This window comes from Meleagris gallopavo, chromosome 1 (genome assembly GCF_905368555.1).
Source record: "Meleagris gallopavo chromosome 1, MGAL_WU_HG_1.1, whole genome shotgun sequence".
NCBI classification, from domain to species: Eukaryota; Metazoa; Chordata; class Aves; order Galliformes; family Phasianidae; genus Meleagris; species Meleagris gallopavo.
Window position 1 is genome coordinate 119327288 of NC_139404.1, and position 24583 is coordinate 119351870.

The 24583-nt window shown below is 41.3% G+C and overlaps 1 protein-coding gene across 3 annotated transcripts in view; it reads right to left on the reverse strand.

Moving 5' to 3' along the window:
* REPS2 (RALBP1 associated Eps domain containing 2) overlaps positions 1 to 24194 on the reverse strand; it is a 96093-nt gene extending 71899 nt beyond the window's left edge. For 2 of the 3 annotated variants that reach the window (XM_085211534.1, XM_085211525.1), the window contains exon 1: positions 23912 to 24194. In XM_085211534.1, coding sequence (XP_085067660.1) covers positions 23912 to 24109 — 198 coding nt within the window. In that variant the 5' untranslated portion in view covers positions 24110 to 24194. The remainder of the gene's footprint in view (positions 1 to 23911) is intronic. The other variant, XM_085211517.1, reaches the window with a different exon arrangement.
* Between the last annotated feature and the right edge of the window lie 389 nt (positions 24195 to 24583).

The following is a 24583-nucleotide window of genomic DNA, read 5'->3' on the forward strand; positions in this document are numbered from 1 at the left end:
GTCAGCACAATTAATCAAAAGATTTCAATTATTAAGTAGCGTTGGCTAGAAAAACTGCCAGGGAATAAAGGCTGCAGATGCAGCCTAACACTTACAAGCATGGAACTGCACCTCAAAGAAATCCAGTCTCCTATACTCAATCTTTTGTCTTTAACATACAAACACTAATAAATCTTTTTTGCTTTATCTGGGTGTGATGTGGAAAAAGTGAACACTTCCACCCTTTTACCAGGAGGCTTAATAACAAACATTGCTGAGAAATACCTGAAAGCTTCCATGCCATGTAAAGAAAATAACTGTCACAATAGCTGTGTCTACAGAATAAGATCAAGACACTGTTATGCTCATTTGCTCGTAATCCATTCTACCTTCTCTTTAAAAGGAAAACCTGCTGTCATTGTAACTAAACACATGCCTTTAGTTGTGTGTGGAAAGCCTGCAGGGGCGAAAGAGATGAAGCAAATACTTTTCAAAACCTTCATGCACTTTTTTTCTATTTGGCAAATGTATGCTGTACCTGAGAACTGCATTAATCCATCTAGAATTGTGTTAGCTGTGCTTCATATTCACTAGTTTGTATCAATCCTATAAACATCTATCCAGGTCAATAAACACAGCTTGTACCAATAAATTTGTATAGGACACATGAAACCTCAATAAAGCTTATTACACTGGCAACACAAAAATAAAACACCTGAAAACAGGTTACTCTGAATTTAAGAACTTGTCATAAGCACACCAACAATCATAGAAGTATGATTCCATTTATTCACTAAACTCCTTCACATTCTTTTTTGGCAATCAGTTCCTCAGCATTTGGCTATAGAAATGTACATAGTCATCAGGACACTCTATAAAATGCAGTACACGTAGCCTTGCCAACATCACTATTAAGTCTTGAAATCCTACGGAAATCTGCAGAGTATGTAGAATTTGATGACAGACATTTATCCACTTTTCAAGTCTTATTGTAGAAGCAAGGGAGTAAAGGTAGCATCCCAATCAAAGTGACATGCACAGAGCTGTCACACCACTCCATCCAAACAAACAAATTGCAGGGAGCTTCCAAAGAGCTTATCCAAACTTCTTGTGATGCAAGACGCTGCCAGGAGCTTTTCATTTTCTTGGACACGAGATGTGAGATTCATGGATTCCACTCTGCAGATGTTTAATGCTAAGGAAGCACGTTCATAATCTATACAGTGTGTAAAGACAGTAGTCATTCCAAGGACTTCTGTTCATTTTCCTGCTCACCCCTTCTCTTCCAAGAGTTTATCTATGGAAATAACACCAAGAAGGCTCAGGGCACAAGAGAGGGGAACCTAGGCCCACTGACTCTTATTTGCTCAGCAGAGAACTCTCCTGCCTGAGAGTAATGGAATGCACCACAGTTTGACATTGATGAGATGGAACTCCCCAAATGGGAATTTGGTCAGGACTGGCACTGGGCCAGCTGAAATAGAAATCACTCCATGAAACTTCTTCCATTTTCTGGAGGCTGAAGCGAAAACAGTACACAACTCTTGCTAGCAATGAGAGTGAAGGGAGAGCTGTGTCTCAGCTAAAGTAGAAATGTCACATTTTGCAAATGAGCCGCATCAGCGCCTTTTTCACATTAAAATACAGTACAATCACATGAACGCTAAGCAACAGCACTATATCCAACAAGGCCGTTTTTTTGGGACAGGTAACAACATATCCTTGCGTTCTTATTATTTTAGACAACTACACCAACCAAGTTGTTAATTCTGCAAAGAATATTTTGCAGAAATATAATTTTCATTAGCATATTGTCACCTGGAGAGTACATTTTCACTGATTTAAAATACAGCAATAATTCATAAGCTTGAATTCATTATGTAAAATGACATTTATTATAAACACCAATGTATCTCAATACATCTAAAAAAAGTCTACCCAAAGCACTGCCTATATATACATAACTGAACATGAATTTAACTTAAAGCTCAGTTTCAACCATCAAACCTTTAATAAAATAAGTTTCTGCAATCTGTCCAGGTCTTTTTTTTAAAAAAAAAAAAAACAAAAACAGGAAGAGTGGTCACTCCGTCATTGCAGTTCAGATATGGATTAAAGCACCAAAACTCTGAGTTTTAAAAAAAGTAATAAAAATTTTAAAAAATTAAAATAATGAAATTTGATAATGGAACATAGAACCATTTATAAGGTAAGACTCCTCAAGCTTGCAAAAAAACATCTGATTGAATCTTGCAGTGTTGTATCACGCAGCCAATCTTTATCCTACCTTTCCACAGACTTGGAAGTCAATGATTGTTCTTTCAGAAAAAAAAATCCCCACTGGTTTGAAGTCATTTTGTTTGCTAGTGTCAAAATTCAGTCAGATGCATGAGTACTAATCTTACAATACAAATCTGTATTAGTGAAAAATCCACTCCTTTTCTTTACTATTTCACCAACAGTGTTTTAATAGAGGATTTCCCTTATTTGCCAAAGAATCTAAAACCAAATATTTTTTTGCAATTTACTTTTCAGTAAACAACCTAACCTGCGAAGCTCAGTAATACAATCCACTCTGCTATCATGATGAAATATCACCATAAAACATCTCAGTACAACTAGCACTCAGCCCTGGTGAGGCCGCACCTCAAGTGCTGTGTTCAGTTTTGGGACCCTCGCAACAAGAAAGCAATCAAGACCTGGGAGCGTGTCCAGAGAAGGGCACTGAAGCTGTGAGGGGTCTGGAGCACAAGTCTTAATGGGAGTGGCTGAGGGAGTCGGGATTGTTCTGTCCGATGGAGGCTCAGGGGAGACCTTATCACTCTCTACAACTACCTGAGAGGAGGCTGTGGCAAGGTCGGCCTCTTTTCCCCAGTAACGGCAATAGGACAAGAGGGAATGGCCTCAAGTTGCACCAGGTGAGATTCAGACTGGGTGTTAGGAAGAAGTTCTTCTCAGAAAGAATGGTGATGCAGTGGCACAAGCTGCGCAGGGAGGCGGTGTAGTCACCGTCCCTGGAGGTATTCAAGAACTGTGTGGATGTGGCACTGAGGGGTATGGTTAGCAGGCATGGTGTGGTGGGTTAATGGTTGGACTAGGTGATCTTAGTGGTCTTTTCCAACCTTAATGATTCTATGATTTCTGAAAACACCTTGGCACCACCAGTGAAAAAGCTAGCCAAGCTCCTCTAACACATACGTTACTTGCATCTACTAAAAAAATGAGAAGCTTTGAGCTTAAACTAAGGAGATGTATTCTACAGACATAGACAACATTTTATGAACAGACCACCAAAATATGCTTTACCCAGAATATCAACCTTCTCCACTAAACCTTCCTTTATTTTCTCATTTGGTAGCAATGCTTGAAGGTTTCCCTCCAGCAGAGCACTCAGAGTTACTACGGGCAAATCCTGGCAAATACAGCTGGCTTAATTTTAACATGCTGTCACAACCAAGAGACCTATACAGCCATCCACAGGCAGCACCACAGCACGCTGCCTCCACAACAGCTGCCTTATTATTTCCACATTTCTCTGCAGCTAAAGCAAGGAAATATTTCGCCCTCAGATGCTGTGCCAAAATAACTTTATGATCTGTTCCATTTGGATGCTTTTTTCACAACTGAAAATATACCAAGGGCAGCCGACAGCAAACCTCATGGCAATTACTGTTATCTCTACAGATCCATTTCCAAATCCAAAAAACATTTCCCAACTTTTTTTTGAAAACGAGTGCACTCCTACTCACAGACAGGCTGTGGCCCTCCATCGCCACCACCATCCTGGTGCACACAGGGCACAGCCCTCAGCTGAATATCAGGTAAGTCCTCAATCCCAGACAATAATAAAACATTATCTGCATTCCCTCTGCGCTGGGCTGAGACAACGGGCCTTACTGGGCTGCTCACAGGACACCTGTGAGATGGTTGGGAAAATGAAAAGGCCACAGTCACCCACAGCAGTGTGTAAGGCAGCACGCGCAACACTTCCTTGCCACTGCCAGGTTTTTACCCCATTTTGGACAAGGCCTTTCTATTCACAAGCAGCAGTAGTGTCACCAACTACATTGCATTGCTCCAGCATGGTGGTAGGTCCTGAAGGCTTCCTCCAGGAACATCTCAAACAAAGAGCATTATATATCTGTCAGGTGTGAATTCCAATGCTCTAGGACAGTCTGTTTGCTTTTTTTTTTTTTTTTTTTTGGCTTTGTGGTGATTTATTACATTATTTTTGCCTTATTCTTAGACAAAGACATAAAGCAAGTGCTGTGCATCATTGCTCTTAAAAAAGAAGTGATTAATTGATTTTTTCGCTCAGAGGGTGACGCACTGGAACAGGTTGTCTAGAGAGGTTGTGGATGCCCCATCCCTGGAGGCAATCAAGGCCAGGCTGGATGTGGCACTGGGTGGCCTAGTCTGGTGGTTGGCAAACCTGCACACAGCAGGGGGGTTGAAACTAGATGATCTTTGAGGTCTTTTCAACCCAGGCCATTCTATGATTCAATGATTTGTTTTTCCCATGTATCTGCAACAAATGTTTAAAAAAAAACTGAGGCAGCATCCTCCAACAATCTGCCGAAGAAATAGGAGCAATCTCAAATAATAAGTAGAACTGGCTGCCCAAACCAAGCTGAAATGTGAATTTTCTGCACCCACAGATAAGCGGCACTGCTCCCACTAGCTTCAGAAGACCCATGGGTGCCCTCCCATGTACTGGGTTCTGCAGCTGTGAACTCTGGCCCATGGAAACATTACTACCTTGGTCCCATGGGTGACTAATATGTAGTCTGATATGTAGACTGGTAGGTTTGCGAGCTAAAAAACAGAGCAGTAATGCGATTAACCACAGGTTTCTGGATGTCAATGAAGAAAGCCTGGCACATGGACCAAAGCAGGATGTCATCCCACATGTACAATTCACTTTACAGCAAGATTTTTCTGTAGGACAGAACTCAAGTTAATCCCTTTGAATCTATTTGTTTTGTGCAAGTCTTGGCGCCAGCAATAAAAAATAAGAATAAAGCCCTTCTCATACACTGATGTCTAACATATAATTTGTGTCATTAACATTTTGTGGACAGTGCATTACAAATGAGCACTTAAACATTCAGCAGTGCACACGTGCCTATTTCCATCAGGCTTTCCTCCTTAACCTTTAATGGCCTAGCACAGTCATAGGATCCAAGCATCACAATCCACAAAAACAACGTACCACTTAGGAACTACAGCTCTCTTGCAAAATCTTCCATGGCAGTACACGAAGAGATTATTATGCAGAATTTTAGTAACATGAGTTTAAAGACTCAGGAAACTGTACAGCAAAAATTAATTTACTTTTTAAATTTTAATCCACTCAATAAGTGAAATTCTGTAGATTAAAAGTATAGGAAGAAAATCACAGACTACTTTAAATTACGCTATTTATCCTCCATTGCTGAGGCATCACCATCACAGCTATTCCTGCCAACGCCCTCTCTCCCACATGCAGATAAAGATGGCAACAGCACAATTTGTGCTTGCGAGACAGATCTTCAAATATCTCTTTGGACTTCTCAGACTCCAATCAAACAGCACAAGTCTGCTCATGGCAGCCCATCCCTACACTAGGCATTGCTGCACTGCAGTAGGAGCTGTGTTTGCTTGTGCAGGTGAGGGGAGAAACCCAGTGCCCAAAATCTTCAATTGGTGTCCAAATTCTATTTCTTTTCTACGTTCTCCACACAGCTTTCAGCAAACACTGATGGCTCAATGTAGCAAGTTAATAAAGAAGGATTTAACACATCGGGCAGAGAAAAGACCAACGGTCTATTTAGCTCTGAAGAGCTGATGATGTGGCGAGTGATCTATGGCTGGTATTCTATGGAGGATTTTAGATCTCCTGAGGTAGTAATGATCTCTGTAGAATGATCCCCAGCCCCCCATGCCAGCCAGACAAATGCATGTGAAATGCTAAACTGTTCAGAGCATATCATTTCTTTGTCCTTTATGCAGCAACCTGCTTATATTAATATAACCCCATCATTAGAGCAAAGTGTCACAGCAGCCAAGGTATTAAAAAAATATCAGCTGTAAGGTTTTTATGACCCTTTCAGAGGACTTTCTGGAGCTAGAAGAACAAAAAGACATGTGTACGCATTACCACATATTAAAAAAAAAAAAAGGATTTGTAAAAGCTTATCACAGGCAGCTTTTCCAACTATCTGTTCATTTTTAGCATTACTTTCTTTCAGCATTGAAAATTAAGCATACGCACAAGGACAGTGAATATATCATTTAGCAATCACTTTTCCCTTTCAATTGCTTTATTTTCTTTTCTGTTACTTAATATTGGTATAAATTTTATATCCAGGCAGAAATCTATAGGTGAATTATTGCTTCAAGCATATGAAATCTGGATACCAAAAACTGCGTTACGTGCCAATCCGCATCTTAAAAGCAGCAGTCCCTTTTCCTTCTTGTAAGCCTCCGCCTTCTACTTTGTACAATTTCTGCACTAAATGGAAAGGAATCCTGTGGAGCAAGCGGTTTATCATGCAATTAAACCCCCAAAACACATTCACAAAAGGGGTCAAAGCGCAGCAGCTTTAAAAAGGCAAAGCCACGGAAGACTTTTAATAAATATATATTGTAGTAAGCACACACTCTTTGTATGGTTGGAATAGAAATTCTTTTCTTACTCTAGAGTCATACAATTAAAAAGATTTCTCTTTCCGAGATTCACATGAAATAGCCCCATGTGAGTTCAACAGGAATGCTCAAGGGCTGGAAAACCCTGGTTCTTAACTGCTTTCTTAGATTGGAGCCAGGCTGAGCATAAGCAAAAGCATTTGTACCTAACAAATATATACTCTTTCTCCTATTTTCTATGCCTAAATCATTTAAACTCCTGAGAGCACACAGGCTGATTAAGCTTTTAATTCCTGCAACGCTTTTGCACAGGAATCTGTTGGCTTAGCAGACTTAACAACAGCTACTTTGTTAAGCAAGATTACACGGAAAGCCCTATTTCTGACACTCCTTTCCACTCTGGTCCTACCTAGCGAGTATTGCTCTACCTGACCTACGCTGCTTGGCGAAAGTGTTATAACAGCAAATCAATCTTGGTGCGTCCCAAGCTTGACTTTGCAGTGAGAATCTGATTATTAACAGCTTACAGAAAGTAAGTTTAAATGTAGAAAAAAATCTTAAAACAGAAAAATAATAGGAAAAACAAACAAACAACGTTATTGCTTCATTCCTTCACTAGAAATCTTTCAACTGTGGCTTAGTTTTATTTTGCTGCTGAAACTAGGTCTTCAGTCAAAAAGTGGGAGTGTTTTCTCCACATGTGTGAGTACTTAAAATTAATCTAAAAAGCATTTCAACACTGTTTTCTTGGGTAGGCTGAGGGTAAGAAGGAGAGGATAGAGAGCAGAGGTAAGATGTTGCTTTTTTTTTTTTTTTTCTTTTTTTTTCTTTTTTTTTCTTTTTTTGCCTTACCACTCGCAGGGACTGGTACGGGGTGGGGAAGGAATGCCAGTTTGCATCTGTCCTCCTGCATGACCCACCCCCAGTAAAACCAAACAAGTCCATCAATCTGTGCCACACTTCTCAGCACAGATGTGGGCTTGCTGCTGATTACTGCAGAAGGGAGCAGCTGCCTCCCCCAAGCTTTTAGTCACTCATTTTCAACCGAAATTGTTCTATAACACACAAATAAACTATTTTCAGTCTGTAGAAAGAACAATCATTTCAAGTAGAAAACAGCTTTTACTCGCAAAGACTTCTGAAAACAAAACACTGTGTGTACACTTAGAAACCTTTTTTTTTTTTTAATCTCAAAGACTCTCAGGTTTTATAGAAAATGTAATGTTGAAGTGAAATGGTTTTTTAAATTTGTTAGTTCTGAATTAAAATAACCTCTCTTCACCAAGAGACAAGAAAATTAAAAATACCGCTGAGTAATACATAATAGAAAACGTTAATTTCCTCATTTCCTGAGAAGTTTATGGCTAGTGTAAGTTCTTCATGTATATTGAAAAAAAAAAAGGTGACAATCTTCTACAGTTTCAGAACTACCGTTATGATTGACATCACAAACAATTCTGAATCTCTGCACTGCGTGTATCTTATTAACACAAACAGCATTTATTATTACTAACAGATAAAGCACAACTTTGAAGAACCATATGCCTGTGTATTCAGATCTCGAGGTATACACAAAACCATTATAATTTTAATTCTTTCAAATGAAGACAAACTGCGCTCCAAAATTTATCTCCAAAATGAACAGTGAGAAATACATCAATTCACTTCATTACTTCTATCCTCCAAGGCAAATAACGGTGGAAAAATTATGACAATTCCAAATGCTTGATTAAGCAGTAAAAGGAAACTAAATACGATCCAAAAATATGAAACATTTTGAACAATTGAAAAAAAAATTCAGAAAAATATCCGTGATTCTTGAAATAGCCATGCCTGTCCCTTTCAGCCACACAATACCCACAACTTACATTGCAATACATTTGTGTTTTTTTCACCTTTATTTTTAATGTCACATTATTTGGGCATCATACCATTGCCTCTTGTTGTTTTTAAAGCCCCCAGAATTTATTTCTTCACAGTAATTTTCCCAACACTGAAAATCTTTGGCTCACGCTTCAACGTCAAAAGGATTTAATTCAAGCTGAAAGAATACAAATACTTCTGCATTCACACTTTCAAATAAGGAATTTTAACCAAGTACATAATTATACTTATTACATTTCAAGAGCGCAAACTTAATTTGTATTGCATAACAATATAGGATTTTTTTCCAGCTTGCTAAAAAAGTTGGAGGCGTTTCCTCCATGGAAATGTTAACCATAAAAATCTTGACACTCTCCTCACAGGAAATTGATTTTCTACAAAAACTTTGGAAAGGACTTGACTTGGAATTCCTGTACAAGCTATTGACATTCCATTTAGGTCCAAATTTACAACATGACCCACAGATGAGAGCACAGCGCATAAAAAAAATAAAGACACATTGAACAAGTTGGGACCCTAACGAAACTTTGAGAATAAAAGTCCCAAATGAACAGAATGAATGATAACAAAACAAACGGTTTAAGAGTTTAACATGGTGACTTTTCTTTTGTTTCAGTCTCCTTATTAAGCGTTCTGTAATTAAATTGTTTTCTGGTAATTCTGATCTTCTGTAAGTTTTGAAAGTCATGTAAAATGGTCACCATCCAAAATAGCTTCCCCTCATAAGTTCAGTATGTGGCTCATTTTTCAAGAAACGAATAAGAAACATTTCCTACTAAACAAGACATTTACTGTGTAATCCTTTCATCAGAGAGGGGCTAGCTACTGCAGGGTGCCGCCAATATTTGCAAAATTGTAAGCCAGCCTCTCATAAATACAATCTTTTTTGTGGTTCTCAGCCAACATTCGTTTCTGGGACAAAGAGCAATTGCCACCACAGAACAAGGCCACAGCACTAGGGATGATGATTTTACAACTAGCATTAAAAAAAAAGGGAGCAACACTGACAAACACACCGTGCAGTATAATTTCAATACACTGTCTCAGTTCATCTGTAGGAACTGCAACGTCAGGTGTGCCTGGATGAAACTAAGCTGTTCTTAGGAATGTGAAAGTGTGTTGGGCTGAATGATCTTGGAGGCCTGTCAATAGATTCTATGATTCTATGAAGTCTTCACAAAGTCTTTACGGATTACCCCTTTGGGTGAGGGGGTGGTTCTGAGGAGTTATGCCCATGGTGTCTCTACTCTTCTGCCCGATTACATCATTCCTGCTGAGGTGGGCTGACCTTGACTGGAAGCCAGCTGCCCACCCAGCAGCTCCCTGACACAGGCCAGATCCAACGGGGGTAGCTCTGAGCCTCCTCTTTCAAAGGTGACTCCTGTGGCCACCTCACCACCAAAACCTTGCCACAGAAACCCAGCACAATACCAGTTTGCAATGTTAAAGTAAAAGGAAGAGTCAGCTTTAAAAGGGAGAGGATAATCTGTTCTTCACACCCTCCATAGATCAGCTATAAACAACGTGGCATTTAAAAAAATCCTCAAACTAAAGATAAGGCAGCACTAGAGTGTGTTGCCTACAGAAGCGATGCAGTTTTCATTGCTAGGGATTAACAAATTGCTCAGGAATTATAAAGAAATAGGATTTTGCTATAGAAGGGATGTAGAGATCACCCGAGGTCTTTCCACAGCTGTATTTTGTCCTGCTTCCCATACAGATGATGCTGGTGTGACCACACTGCACCAAATCCCGTCCTCAGTGTTTTTCATAACCCATTAGCTTTGGTTTCCATTTGGTTTGAAAGAAGGGCTGAGATGTCAGAGGGAACGCATTTCCCAGGCTCTGATTTTCACACATCCTGTCAGGATTGCCTGTGCCATGGGAAGGCTGAAGCAGCTCAGCCCCTTTCCCCCGCTGACACAGCAGCCAGGTTGCTAGCCAGAACAAGTGTGCTTCTGAGCCAGTTCACAATCATGCTGCCTGTGGCCCACAAGGTTGCTACACAGCACTCACACACTTGCCTTCTTCCTTGCTTCCACAAAGCAAGGAGCACAGAAGGATGACACACTGGGGGGACATTCTTAAGAGCTAGTTAAGATAAGGCTGTGCCAGCTGACGTCCACCTCAGGTGCTGTTTGATTAACAAACTACTGAAATATCACTAATTTCAACATCTATATCCATCTAACATCTATAAAATCGCAGATGTGCTTCCATTGGTTATCCAGCTGGTTATCCTTTCTTTTATTCAATAATAGGCTGTTTCAGAAATTATGTTGCATTCCAAATAGTTCTTCAAATGTCACAAGCTAAAACACACTTTATGTGTTTTAAGACCTCAAACACATTTACAAAGTGAGAAGGTATACAGTCAGGCAAAATACGGCTCAATTAATTTTGTTAAATATTCCTTTGCAAGACATAACATCAGCAGAAATGCTTCAGCAATGAGATGGCGTCGTTTGTTTTTTTTAAATTCCACTGGAAATAGCTGTGCATTTTTTGTGCAAGGAAGCATTTCCCTGCAATGCTTATACCTAAACATGTCTGTAATGGAAAGTGGAAGATAAGGCAAACTTTCCTTCTAAGCTAAGAAAAAAAAGACAGCAGAAATGTAATCTGCTCTGAACACCATCCATGGGATGAGATATCACTTGGGGCACCAGAGAACCACAAGCCCATGTGCAACAAGAAAAGGACTGGGACTGCTTTCTCTGGGACCCAACCACAAAGGCTGAAAACATCAAGAGGGTACAAAAGTAGCAGAAATAGAGCCACCATGTAATCTTCATCTTTCCAGAAGAAGAGTTAGAGGGAATTTATAGGATATGGAGGCAAACTGCCAAAGCAACACCAGGATCAATTTGGGCTGCCTACCTGCAGGTGCGCAGGCATGGGGCTCCTTACAAAGCACTGCATGAGCAAGAGTGCATGCAGACAGAACACAACGCTTGGCAAGCCTTCAGGGCACTGCACCAAACCTCTCAACAGCAATGGCATATTTAATAGCAGTAAAGATGAGAATCTAGCTCCGATGCATCAGTGTTGAAGCCCTTGCGTTTTTCTTAATGCCAGAAAACTAAAGAAACCAAGGCAGCAACAGGATTCAGCTCTACTTCCAAGGGAATTTTCTCACAGTGATACACTTTTGCGAGACGTACAATTAAAAAAAGCCCTAAGCAAAGCTGACATAAAGAGCGAGAACGCATCCCTTCCGTTTCTTTCCCCACTATTTATTTATTTCCTGGCAGATGCGGAGAAGCGCTGAAGCAGCAGCTCCCTTGGCTCGTGGAGGCCGCCAGCTGGAACCGAGGGAACAAAGAGCAGTGCAGGTGGAGCAGCACGGGGAGGGCTGGGGGCAGAGAGGCACCAAAATAGCATCCCGGAGATGACACTGAGACCCATCTTCCCTTTGCCCCCCCCTACATCTAAGCATGGTGAGTTTTAAAGTGCTCTTCTACAACTTTTCTTTTACCTCGTGGCCAAATCACTATTTAACAATAACACTGGTTCCTAGAAAAAGCCACCCATGAGCAGCAGAACCAATGAATTCCAATTTCCTTTAGATTCTTGCCATGAAGTGGCATTCTGATTAATTTTTCGACGGGGCTAGGGAGATTTCCCTCAGAATGAAAATGAATGTGGTTTGCCTTTACCAAATCTCTTGTGTCTTTCACATAACTAAGGAACTTCATCTCGTCAAAGTCTCTTAATTTTCTGCAAAGTTTTATTGGCAATGAACAAATTCAAAAGTTAATACTGGACTGAATTAACAGCGTTATTGCAGAAACCTCACTTATTTCAAAACCAGGCCATATTAACCTCAACCTGTGACATGGGAAATTGGGAAATTTTAGATTACATTAAGAAAGATGAAGTGGAATCAGCAATAATAAAGGAGACTATAACTCACTTTTATGCTAATTTTCAGCTGAAACCATGCAATTACGTAGGAAATGGCAAGACCTTTCACAAAGACATGCCCATGGCCAGCCATATAATGGTAACCAAAGATTTAGTTGCTAAGTCATTCTCAGCAGGCACTGAAAGTCTGAGTTAGATAAAGAGATGGAAGGCATGTTAAGCAAACTCCCCAGGGAGAATGAGAGGAAAGCGCCTCCCCCAAAGAGTAGATTACATGTTCAGAAACTCAAATATATCATCAGCCATTTAAGCATTCAAAAAATAGCAGATGTGAAATGCTGAAAGTCTACCTTGGTATCTAATGCGACTGATGAATGTACACATAGGAATATAAATAGATTTCTTATTCTGCTTGCAACCTTGGTAATAGATGAATTACTCTCCCCAGGAGAAACGAACTGAATGTTCCTATTGCAGGTGAATATTTTCAATGTGATGCTTGTAGCAGTTCTCCCAGGTGGACCACAAGAAAATGCTGCATCAGCAAGAGTGAAACATATAACAAGGTAAAAACAGCATGGACGGCCAAATATCTAACAGAACAGAAACATCAGCAGCAAGCCTAAATAAACATTTTAAATTTCACATTTCATGGGAAGGAAAAGTAATTTTAGTTTTAAATCCTTTAAGCTTTACTGCAGGGAAGTAGTTCTCTATGGTAATGAGTATTACTTACTGATTTGAATCCCCCTTTCCTTGAAACTACAGAACTCTGGTATGCTCTTTCAGTATAAAACTACTGCAATTTTTACAGAAACAGTGACCATGGCTTAATTCAAAACAAAATAAAACTGCTGCACAATGTTTCTTGGAAGAACTGATGCCTTGCAACAGACGTCAGAAAAGAAAGTAAAATTTCAGATATTTAGGGTTGGTCCAAATGATTTGAGCACTTCAGACAAACTTAGTGAATCTCTGAGCTATATAAATTATTTACTATGTCACACAATCAGAAAGTGCCATGGAAACTAAAAAATGTTGTTTTAGCCAATTTGACCATAGGATGGTTCTGCAACTACCTGTTTAAAACACTTGATTTGCCAGCATTCTCTATATGGAAGCGAATCGCGAACATGGAAAATTTCTTCTAATCCATTTATTTAGAAGTATCTCACATCTACAGTCCTTGACACACTGCTCCTCTTTCTCTTCATTAAAATATGGCAAGCTCTCTCTCCTGTTTTGAAACTTAACTTACACTTGAGTGACTAGAAGGTTACAAATATCACCATGCCTATGTCAATATAAATTTGGTTGATACTGAAATTCGCACTTAGCACCAAATACTTTATACTGTACAGTGATTAAAAAAAAAGGAAAAAAAGAAAAAAGAAAAAAAGCTGTAAACACTTATCTTCTAGTTTTGCTTTTTTGGATGTTTCATCTACTAAGAGACATTTAATATCTGTCCTTCGACATCTGAAGAGAGTACATTTGCCACAATTCCAGTGTGCCCTATTTTGCTGCAGGGCTTAAATTCAGTGGTTATATGGAAATAAAGCATCTTGCTAGACTGAATTTAGAAGTCTTTTGCACATGTTCCCTACAAACAAGTATGTACATGGTTAGAAAAAAAATGCAGTTTTTTAACAGCTAATTAGCATTTCCATAAGAGTCCTTTGGAGATTATCCTCCTTAAGGAGGACCCAGATGTAGATTAGTTCAAATAAGAGGTGTAATTACTGTGATACAGCTGAGAACAGGGAGAGAGAGAGCAGGTGACTGATAACTCAGTGTAAATAACATTAAGAATTATTTCCCTGCTGAGAGCAGCATTGCCTGGTGCTGCTGCTTCTTGTCCTGGAACAACACTTGCTCTGGCCAGTTGTACTGTGTGGTACCAGGTGCTGGAGCACCATAACACAGAGGCTCCCATTTGGGTTCCTTCCTCTCAAAACATTTTAAAAACTTCTTGAAAGGCATGACTCGATGGCTGTATTAGTTTCTAAGTAAAATATATATTCAGAATAATACTTTAATACTGTTTTTTGTTTGTTTGTTTTAAACATAGCATGCTATTTGTTACACTGGTATAATAGAAGGTGTAGAACACAGCCAACGGACTCTTCACTTCTGACTTTGGTACCATCACATAAGAGCCACAACCTAAAAACAAGATAAGATTTCAGCTCTGCAACTTTCTTGGTTTTGCCTTAAAAGAAACAAAAAAAAAAAACAAACCACAACCATACTATTCATAGGCTTTTCATAGCACTGCTAAAGACTCTGCAGGAAGCTTCAGTAATGAGCATAATTTTAAATCTCATATTACCTCTCTTTAAAGGTTATCAGATTCCACCCTGTTTCATGTTCTATCTGCAGCAGACATTTGTATTTATAACCTGCTCATCACCATGGTATTTACAGCTTCTAATAAAAACCAGAAACAAGAAGTTTCCTGGCTTCTGCCTTTTATTATTCAACAACAGAGAACGACAGTCATCAGTGATGTAGGGATTTATTTTTACCTACTGATCTCCCAGACCTCATACTGTCTAACACCACACACTAGCAGCTGGCTGGTCCTGCCAAACCACAGCTTTGAGAAGGATTCACTGCAGTCCTTCAACCTCTCCACCTCTTGCTCACCTAACGCCTCCTCTTCTTGGAAGTTCTTGTAATGGGAAATTAGTTTTGCTTTACCTGCTCTCTATGCTTTCTACCAAAAATGTAAGGGATCCCATGTAAGCATCAGAAGCACAGAAAGCTGTTGGACAGCACAGACATCTCAGTTACCACAGCAGAAAGGAACCAGGTCAGCGACCAAGTCACTCCTCTTCATTTTAGAGAAAGATACAATTGCTCTGGAAATGCAGTACTTCCAGTTTCTTTCTTACTCTGTTTAAGAATGGAATTACTGTATTTTGAGTCCAAAGAAAAATGTTCAGGACCTCTTTTTTTTCTTTTACCATTAACGCTGAATTCAGAGTTTACAGAAGAGGATACTAGAATAACAAGGAACATTGCTGTCTGCATGGGAATGTCTTCATAGCAAAAATGGAGAACATTCCTAGCAGCTACAGGTCTTCCACAACTTCAATGATGAAACTTCAACTTCAATAGAAAAAAAAAAAAACCCTCATTCTCAGAGGTTTATGCTTTTTGCTTCTCACTTCTGGGAATGAGAATCAATTATTGACAACTCTGCACCACAGATCTGATGTTCAGCACTTGTGAGTCCTCCACCTTTCATAGATAAAACAATACCAGCTAAACAAGAAAGGAGATGGGACATTCTGAGGGCAGCAGTATAGAGTGCTTCAAGTTGCTAAAAATCATGACAGTTATTATCCACAACAAACAGGCAAACCCTCCACAGCTAGATGGCAACAACCAGGTCCAGTCACTTTGAACTTAACTAACTGAAAAAAAAAAAAAAATAGAAAATAGAAAATCTTGGTTTTCTTCCTAAAAGAACATTCAGATTTCAATGAGTTTTTCAAGATTCTGCTAAGAAATGAAATATTTTGCTCCAGGACACATTAATACAAAGGTACCACACAGAATCTTATGGAAGCTCTAGTTTTGACAGTTCACACCCTTGCTCTCACAGTTCTTCACATCACACTGTGGGGCACCACAAGCTGCCTGGCCACCACCAAGGCTACATCTAACAGCAAAAGTAGTCTAATTAACAGGCGGGACCAAGAGATGATGTGCACAAACGACCAACCAATTTCCTTTCCAAAATTTATCTATTTAAGATGCCAGTGCTTGAGCACCTAAGCAGTTCTGAACAAAATCTTCTGATTTAATTGAATAAATTATGGGGTTTTATATCTGTCCAAATCAACTTCTCTTGTGAACACTGTTCTTGTTAGACTTTGCTTCAGAAAGCTGCAAGAAATTCTGGTGTTTTCTATGAAAACGTAATTCCAGGTTTTGTTCTGCTTTGCAGACAAAGGGAGACTCTGCTAATACAGAGGAAAACAGAGACCCTGTGAGGTATTTTTGTCACAAACACAAACCACATGCAGTCTGTTACCTATCAGTACTGTCATCATTTTTTTTTTTTTTTTATTCCTAAAGCAAGCCTTTTTACACTGTATTTACAGCAGTGTGATTTCCTACATTTTATTGTATTTGGCACATTTCCTGAGTCCATTTCCCTAGCACATTGAGCAGGTAGTTCTAAAAGCAATGCAGTAAGCATCCAAGTATTACCCTCTTTAGTTATGCATTTATCATAATGAATATCACAGAAGTTTACATTTGCAGCACTAAACCAAAGACTAAAATGATCATCATCTCAACCAACTTGCATTTTGTGTGTCAAAATGCATCTCAGTCAATGAGAACCTACTTGTCTGTGCCTAAATCAAGCATTCATCGTCCATTCTGCTGAAGAATGCAGATCTTCAAAGAATCAACACTGGACATAGCCAAGAATTACATCATCTCTGTTGTCCAGGTGGACAAGCATGTCGTAGCACAACTAATGTCATTACTCGTATTGATTTTCTTTCCCTAGATAAAAAAGGAAGTGAAAATTAGAACAATAAGAAGTTCCTTATAAGAGTAGCGATCATTCCGAGAGGAAGGAAAGCAAAATAAATATATAAATGACACTACTGAGATGTTGTTGCTTCCTTTCCCATTTACTTTTATTTTGGCCTTCCAAACTATTGAGTGCTTCATCTTTTACTGCTCCGTTGATGTTACAATTGGTAACAAAATAATTCTGAGAGTATTTGTTAGCCTAGAGCTCCCATCCTGTTTCACAGAAGATCAGACACGTTGTTTTATTCTGAAAGACCACGTATTGGTTTCCATAGGACATCAGTGCATAAATTATGCCATAAGTAAAGAATGTATGAAATGTGAAACGCTACCTGTGCCAAAGCTGAGCTAATGTTTGCTGGTGTGGAAAGAGAGAATCCAAGAAGAGGGAAAAATAATAATAATAGTCCAAAAAGCTGATGCCAAAACCATTTGAAATATATAATAAAAATAAAGTAACACTACAGACATTTGCTATTGAAGGTGGAATTCAGCTTCATGATTCATATGGTAATGAGCAAACAGACACTACAGGCCATGTTCAGACAGATTCAATCCAAGCTCAGCTGAGTGCTTCCCATTAGCACACTCGAAATTTTCAGTGTCACCAAGCCAATGGGAATTCTGAGTTCTGGATCCAGTGTCTCAGGTATGGCCCTGTTCAAGGGAGCAGTGCTTTGCCATCTCCTGTTACAGAAGAGGGGTGGTTGAGATGCAAGTCCAGGTTGCACGACTATACAGATACAACCAGGAGATACAGAAAGAATCATCTGCAGCTTTTTCAGATGGGGGAGATTGCTTGGGGGCATTGAATGGAGGGGAAAAAAAATAGAAAAAAATAAAGTTCAAAAATAAAGAAGCAGAAGAAAACACTGTCTGAAAATGTGTTCTGGTAACCAGGTTACTCACAGTTTCTCAAGTCTGTTTCTTAAAAGACAATTGCCAGCCACCCTGCTCCACACAAGGCACAACTGTAGCCAGGCTCAGTAATTTACATCCATTAGGATGGCCACTGAATGATTCACTCAGGTACAAGAGATCATTTAACATGCAGCACGGAACCTTGCATTAGTCCAAGCAGATCTCACTGCAGCTGGTGGGGCCTCACATCTCTCTGCCTGCCTCCTCACTGCCTGATACACCACTCGGGTCACTTCCACTGGTGCAGACTTACAAACACAGCGTGCAGGTTCTTGTTCACCACTGGCAAAAATGCACAGCTCATGGAAGTGACTGTGTTGAAAGAGAGTGCATTGTAGCTGAGAATTTGCTCTAACAAACAATGTTACTGTGCTCTTTGTATCTATTGCTGTTTCCACAGAAATAAACAGGAGGCATTACTTTCGGAGCAAGCCACGTAGGTAAAGGTCTGTCTCATCAGTCGGTCATAAAAACAATTTTTATTTATAAAGTATAACAATTTTATTTTTATTTACAAATAGTATATTTAATGACATTTAAGCAACTATATAGCATACTATGTCTCAATTTTTATTTCTCAAGCAATTTGCTTTATGTCCTTTAATAGAAGATATCTTCCTGTGCAGGTATCGTCTACCTGTGATCGATGCAGAGAAATCTAGAAGAAAACTGGAATTCATTTAAAAATATGCAGACTATTTTCACCTGCTAGAAAATGAAAAGTGCCCATTTCTTATGTATACAAGCACTTGGGAGTTTACAAAAACATGCTTTCTGTTTAAAATATTTTCACAAATAAAGAATAATTTGCAGTTAGTGATTTCACTGATTACTTCTGCTCACTGCATCCTACGGACCACAGAAGTAACAAATCTCACCCTCCCACAGGCTTCCACCTCATTATTGCTCTGAGTTGCAGGAAGACAACCAGGTTTTTCCCAACAGTTTTTTCAAATTGTATGCAGTGGTCAGTGAGCACTGGAAAAAAGAAAACATTTCCTTTACTGGAAAGGGAGGCTGTTATTGTCCATGGTTGGTTTTCTACTCCAGCAGCCTTTTGTAATTAATTATCCACAACTCACACACTCAACTTTTGCAGGCAATCATTTGAACTAGCATGTATTGCTTATTAATGTTTTATTTTACTATGCTGCTGCTATGTTTAGACGTTAATACATCAAAGAATCGTGCTTTACAAATAGCGTATCAAACACATTCCCCAAATCATCATATTTTAAATTTAAATAGGTTATTTATCCTGATTTCTTGTCACAGAAATGCTTGTTCTGGCTTTTGTGAATCTGTCTTTGCTAAGTTTCTAAGCTCAGCTAATTCCACACAGCAACCCTGCTTTGTAGGGCACCTGCACTAGAATGGCCCATGAAGCAGGTGGGTTCTCTGTGTAACCTTTCCATTGCAACGCAAATTGCAAACCGCATCAGTCAGTCCGTAGGTAAACACCTTAATACTGACAGCACGTGGCTGTAGATTACAACTGGCTGTTCAGTGAACCTACTGCTCTTGTGTAAGTACCACAACAAAAACTCTTGCTTAAAAAAAAAAAAATTTTTCATCACCATTGCTTCACTCTGCAGCACTCCCTCACGAAGAATGAAAGTTGTTCATTTTCATCCCAATTGACTTTCTTCCTAAATTCCTCTTGTGCAGTTATTTAAATCACTGGCAGAGCAAAGCATTGTTTAACTGGAAAACAAACTGCTAAATTCATACTTGGTTGCAATGAAGGTTAATCAACAAAGTCTGCAGGCCTTGACCAGGTGGGTCAGAAGGGTGGTGAGACACTGGAACAGGCTGCCCAGTGAGGTTGTGGATGCCACCTCCCTGGAAGCATTCAAGGCCAGGCTGGATGGGACTTCAAGCAACCTGGTCTAGTGGGAGGTGTCCCTGCCTATAGCAGGGGGGTTGGAACTAGATGATCTTAAAGGTACCTTCCAGCCCAAACCATTCTATGATTCTATTTCTGACCACTGATGAGAAGTCTACGTTGAACAGGCTCAGAGGCCTCATGTTTTACAGCTTGAAACACACAAGAAAGAACAGCCTCTACAGTTTCTTACGGTACATCACAACTGTGAGGCACTCAGAACTACTAATCCTGTAAGAGACTGCTAAGTGATAGTTCAAACTGGTAGACAGTTCAAAGATGTACTGGGAACACTGAATTGTTTTTAATGGAATATATGGTCAAGGTTGTTTCAGGTGAAGTTCTACCCTCTACCTCGGTATTATATATATTTTTTTAAATGTTTTTTCACATCTCCATTTTACACGTTCCTACACAAGTCTGTTTGAGACCTTAGGAATGCAATGACAGTTTGGAGGACTGCGGCCAGAAGAACTGACGCTGCAATGTCACTTTTCCTTTCCTCTTTTTGCTGTAACACTTACAGAAAATTGCACACCCTCTTTATTTCTTTCTGACTCAAAGATGTCAACTGGATGCAATTTCTCCGTGTGTATTCCTACCTAACACCTTTTTGACAGAGCTGATGTTCTTCAGCAAGCTCAATCGCACTTCCAGCGCTGAAAACAGCTTAATGCTGAATTCCGCACAAGAGCACAACAGAATGAATTTTTACTTTTTGTCAAGTAACAATAAGTCCCAACTTTTCTCACTCAAAAAGCTCCTATTTTAACTGCCACAGTTCTTTTCCGTCCAGGGAAAGCATTCTAAGCATACAGTTAATGCCACCCCAGCTATCACGCAGGTAGTAATTCATGCCTATGAAAAGTAAATGATAGAAAAGTGAAGAGCAAATAGCAGCTTAGCAACTTTTTTCCCCCCCCTTTTTTTTTTAAATCTATTCACACTTCTGCTTTTTGAACACAACAGGACGGTTAAACAATTCAGTGTAACTATAGAGACAGGTTACCACAAACACAAAATAACACACAGATAGTGCAGAGGAAAAGCAAGACCCTCGGTCTGAATTCTCCATTCACACAGAACTGGACAGAGAGGTCTAACTAAAAAAATGCAGCTCTGTACAGCTTCCAAAGTCATACAATTAGTACTTGTCATCCTCAAAGCTCAAAATAACGCGGTTTGTTCATTCGTGGAGGAAAGAATGTGCTTTCTTAATAGAATTGGACCTCTGTGCTGATACTGCAAGCCCACAAATAAGACTACAGTTTATAAAACTAGAATTAAAGATTCCATCAGACAACCAAATGAAAATTAATTAAGTCAAAAACTAATATCAAAGATAAGAAGTCCAGTGTAAAACTTGAGTCCTATCCTCCTGCTCCCTCATTTCCCAGAATCTTCACAGACCCACAATAACACAGGCAAACAACAGGACTAGCACAAGCCATCGCTTCTTTGCTGATCAGCAGATGATAACTACACATAAAGTTCTATTTTACCTGAAATCCATGCAAACCTCTGTCAATTGGCACGTGGTATACAAAACAAATGCATTTGGAATCCATGGAGCCAAAGAGCAGAGGCTGTACTCACTGAGGGCCAGCTTTAAAATGGGGTCACTCTTGAGTGCCCAAAACAGGACAAGGCAGAACAGCCACTGTTGCCACCTGTGATGCTGGGATAGCTATATAGACATGGGAGGGCTGGGACCCTCTGAAGGAGCCTGCCAGCCCCAGTCACATTGCAACCCTGTGCAGTGACAGCCTGCAGAAAGCACACTGTCCAGTTGCTACCATGCCCTCCCCAGTCATGTAAAGGGCTTTACATTTTTAATTCCAGCTGTAACTCCAATAATTTCTCTAGAACTGAACAAATTTTTGCTAGGTTCACTCCTTGGTCTTTTCTTTAAAGTCATTTCAATAGCTGCAGCCTCTGCTGTACTGTACGGCCCAGCAGAAGAGCTGATTTTAACAAGCCTGTGTTTAATGAATCTGCATTCAAGTACTTCATTCTTAGCAAGACTCACAGCTCTTGGGTGCATACCATCTGCTCCTTCTGACCTGACTGCTCTTGGATTGTTTCCTATTTATTCGAGCACTTCCTCTTCTGGCACATTCCCTCACGTTACCTACCTGCTCTCTGCTACCGTACCAGTTTCATCTAAATAACCTCCTGCATCGTGCCAACGAGCCTCAAACTAAACTGAACGCTGACTGTTGTTTAGGAGTACATGTCCTTGTTTTTCCCACAGGAACTGCCATATTCAGCAGCAGCGCTCCCACCTCCCTGCATCCACCTGATTTGTGTCTAGACTACGAACTGATGACGCATTTAAGGATGGCAGAAGGAGACTTCCATTAATCAGTTCCACACCTTCCCAGTCAACAAGAAATCTCTATCAAGACTGGATAACAACAAGCTCCTTCTTTCACAGAATCATGGAATGGTTTGAGTTGGAAGGGACCCTTAAAGGCCATCTAGTCCAACTCCTCTGCAATGAACAGGGACACCTACAGCTAGATCAGGGTGCTGAGAGCCCATCCAGCCTGACCTTCAGTGTCTCCAGGGATGGGGCATCTATCACCTCTCTGAACATGTCTCACTGTTCTATCCCAAACTACAATGCCTTGAAGGCAACAGCACCACCTCAGCACTTTGCTGTGACACTGACCAGCTCTGAGAGCATGTGGATCAGTACAACCACTCCTCAGTGAATAACCATGAGGATGAAAATCTGTAAGTCGTACAAGTGTAGCTCAGTGGGTTGGTAAGGATGCCAAGTCACCAAGCACTAGTTGTGGCAGATGGGGATTTTAAAAGGGCACATTCTGTTTTAAGAAAACTTCCACAGTCAACAATTATTTGAAAGAAATCATGTTATCTTAACCCGACTGAGCTCCCTCTGCCTAAAATGCATGTCCCCCAAGCTAGTGAAAAAACAGATACCACGCACTGCTATGCCTTGTTCCCATAACTGTTAGAACAGTATACGGCTTTTTTAAAACAGAAACCATTCAATCACAGTTTTGGAGAATAATAAAAGACAAAACATCAGCTAATGTCTTGGGGAAAAAAAAAAAGTTTTTCCTCATATCAAAAGGTTCATGTTTTACTCTTTTTTCTCCCCCATTATGGTTTTTTTTGTTTGTTTTTTGTTTTTTGTTTTTTTCCAGTTCAAGAAAATGCTAATAAGAGCACCTGACAGCAGCAGGCTTTAGGACAGGAGCTCCAGTCACAGACCGTGATTGGTGCCACATAAACAAGACAGGGAAGGCTGGAAAGGGGAGAGAAACAGCCCAGGTCCCAAAGGCCTTATTATCCTGACGATTTCTGAAGCCAATTACAGATCTGTTTCCCAGTAACACTCACTTCACATCATAAACATACCTAGAAAGAATCTAAAATAGTGTGGGGGGAAAATAAAAGAAAACCCAGAATATTGAAAAAAAAATGGCATTTCCAGGCTTAGGTCACACATTAAAACCCAAACAACCCCCAAAGAAACCCCAGTGATAACACAGCAAGATTCACTCCGAAGTTAGGATAAGGACCTACATAGCAAAAATAAGAAGTGTTTTTCTACAACTCTACACCGAAGTCACACAAATCTGCTAGCAGGGTTTTAACACACTCCATAACTAAGCCTCGCTAATTGAAATTGGACTCTTGGCGCTGGCTCTGTGGGCAACCCCTGTTCTCTCCACAGAAGGCCACGGTGCGACTCAAAGCAAAGCAGCGCGGCTGCCGTTTGGGTTTGCGCGGCTGGTAAACAGCGAAGCGAGGACAAAAACACGCAGGAAGCATCCCCGCTTCCACCTGTGCGATAGGGATTTACGTAACACGGAGTCACGAAGAGACGGGCTGACAGCTCTCGGCAGAGCAGCGGAGTTCCGCTCCCTCCGTCCGCAGCCAGGTACCTCCGAGCTCCCACCCGGCGCCGACACCGCTTCTTTCCGCTCGGCAAATAAAAGCCGCCGAGAAACGACATCCCCGGCAGCACGTGAAACCGCCGGCCCGGTAGCGGGGCTTCCCTCCTCAATCCCGCGGGACCTCCGGAGCTCCGGCCGGAGCCCTCCGACACGGGGCTCTCGGTGAGCTCGGTGCCGCAGCCGACGCACCGCGGTGCTGCGGAGCTCCGCGCCGCCCCTCGCTCGCCCTCCTCGCGCCCTCGGCGCCCCGACCCACCTGGTGCAGCGTGTCCGGGGGCAGCTGCGAGGCCCGGAACAATTCCCCCACGCTACTGCCCCCGGCGGCCGCCTCGGGGGGCGGGCAGCACCGCGAGAAGAGCTCCGAGTAGCGTTGTTGCTCGCTCTCGCTCAGAGGCACCAGCACGCCCGCGGCGGCCACGGCGGCGGCGGGCCCCCCCGCCGGCCCCTGCTCCATGGCGGGGCAGAGCCGCTCGACGGGCAGCGGGTGCCGAACCGCCGGGGGAGGTGTGGCGGTGGCTGGCGGGCGGGAGGGAGGCGGGGCTGCGCCGCGACGGGAAGGTGCAGGCCGCGCCCCTTCCCGCCCCCCGCCCGGTGCGGGGCCGCAGCTGGGCAGCGCCGCCACGGGAAGGCCGCCGGCCGGGAGCTGTGTGCCTTCTTGGGCGGCAAGGGCTCCACCGGCAGTCTCTCGTAAAGTGCCGGCTGGCTGCTGCCGGAGGTGCTGCCAGGGCGCAGTCTGGCAGTGTGATGCGCAGCCCTGCCAAAAAGGAACTGGGGGTATTGGTGGATGGGAAGCTGGATGTGAGACAGCAATATGCCCTCGCAGCCCAGAAGGCCAACCGTATCCTGGGCTGCATCAAAAGAAGCGTGCCCAGCAGGGTGAGGGAGGAAATCCTGTTCCTCTGCTATATACTGATGAAGCCTCACCTGG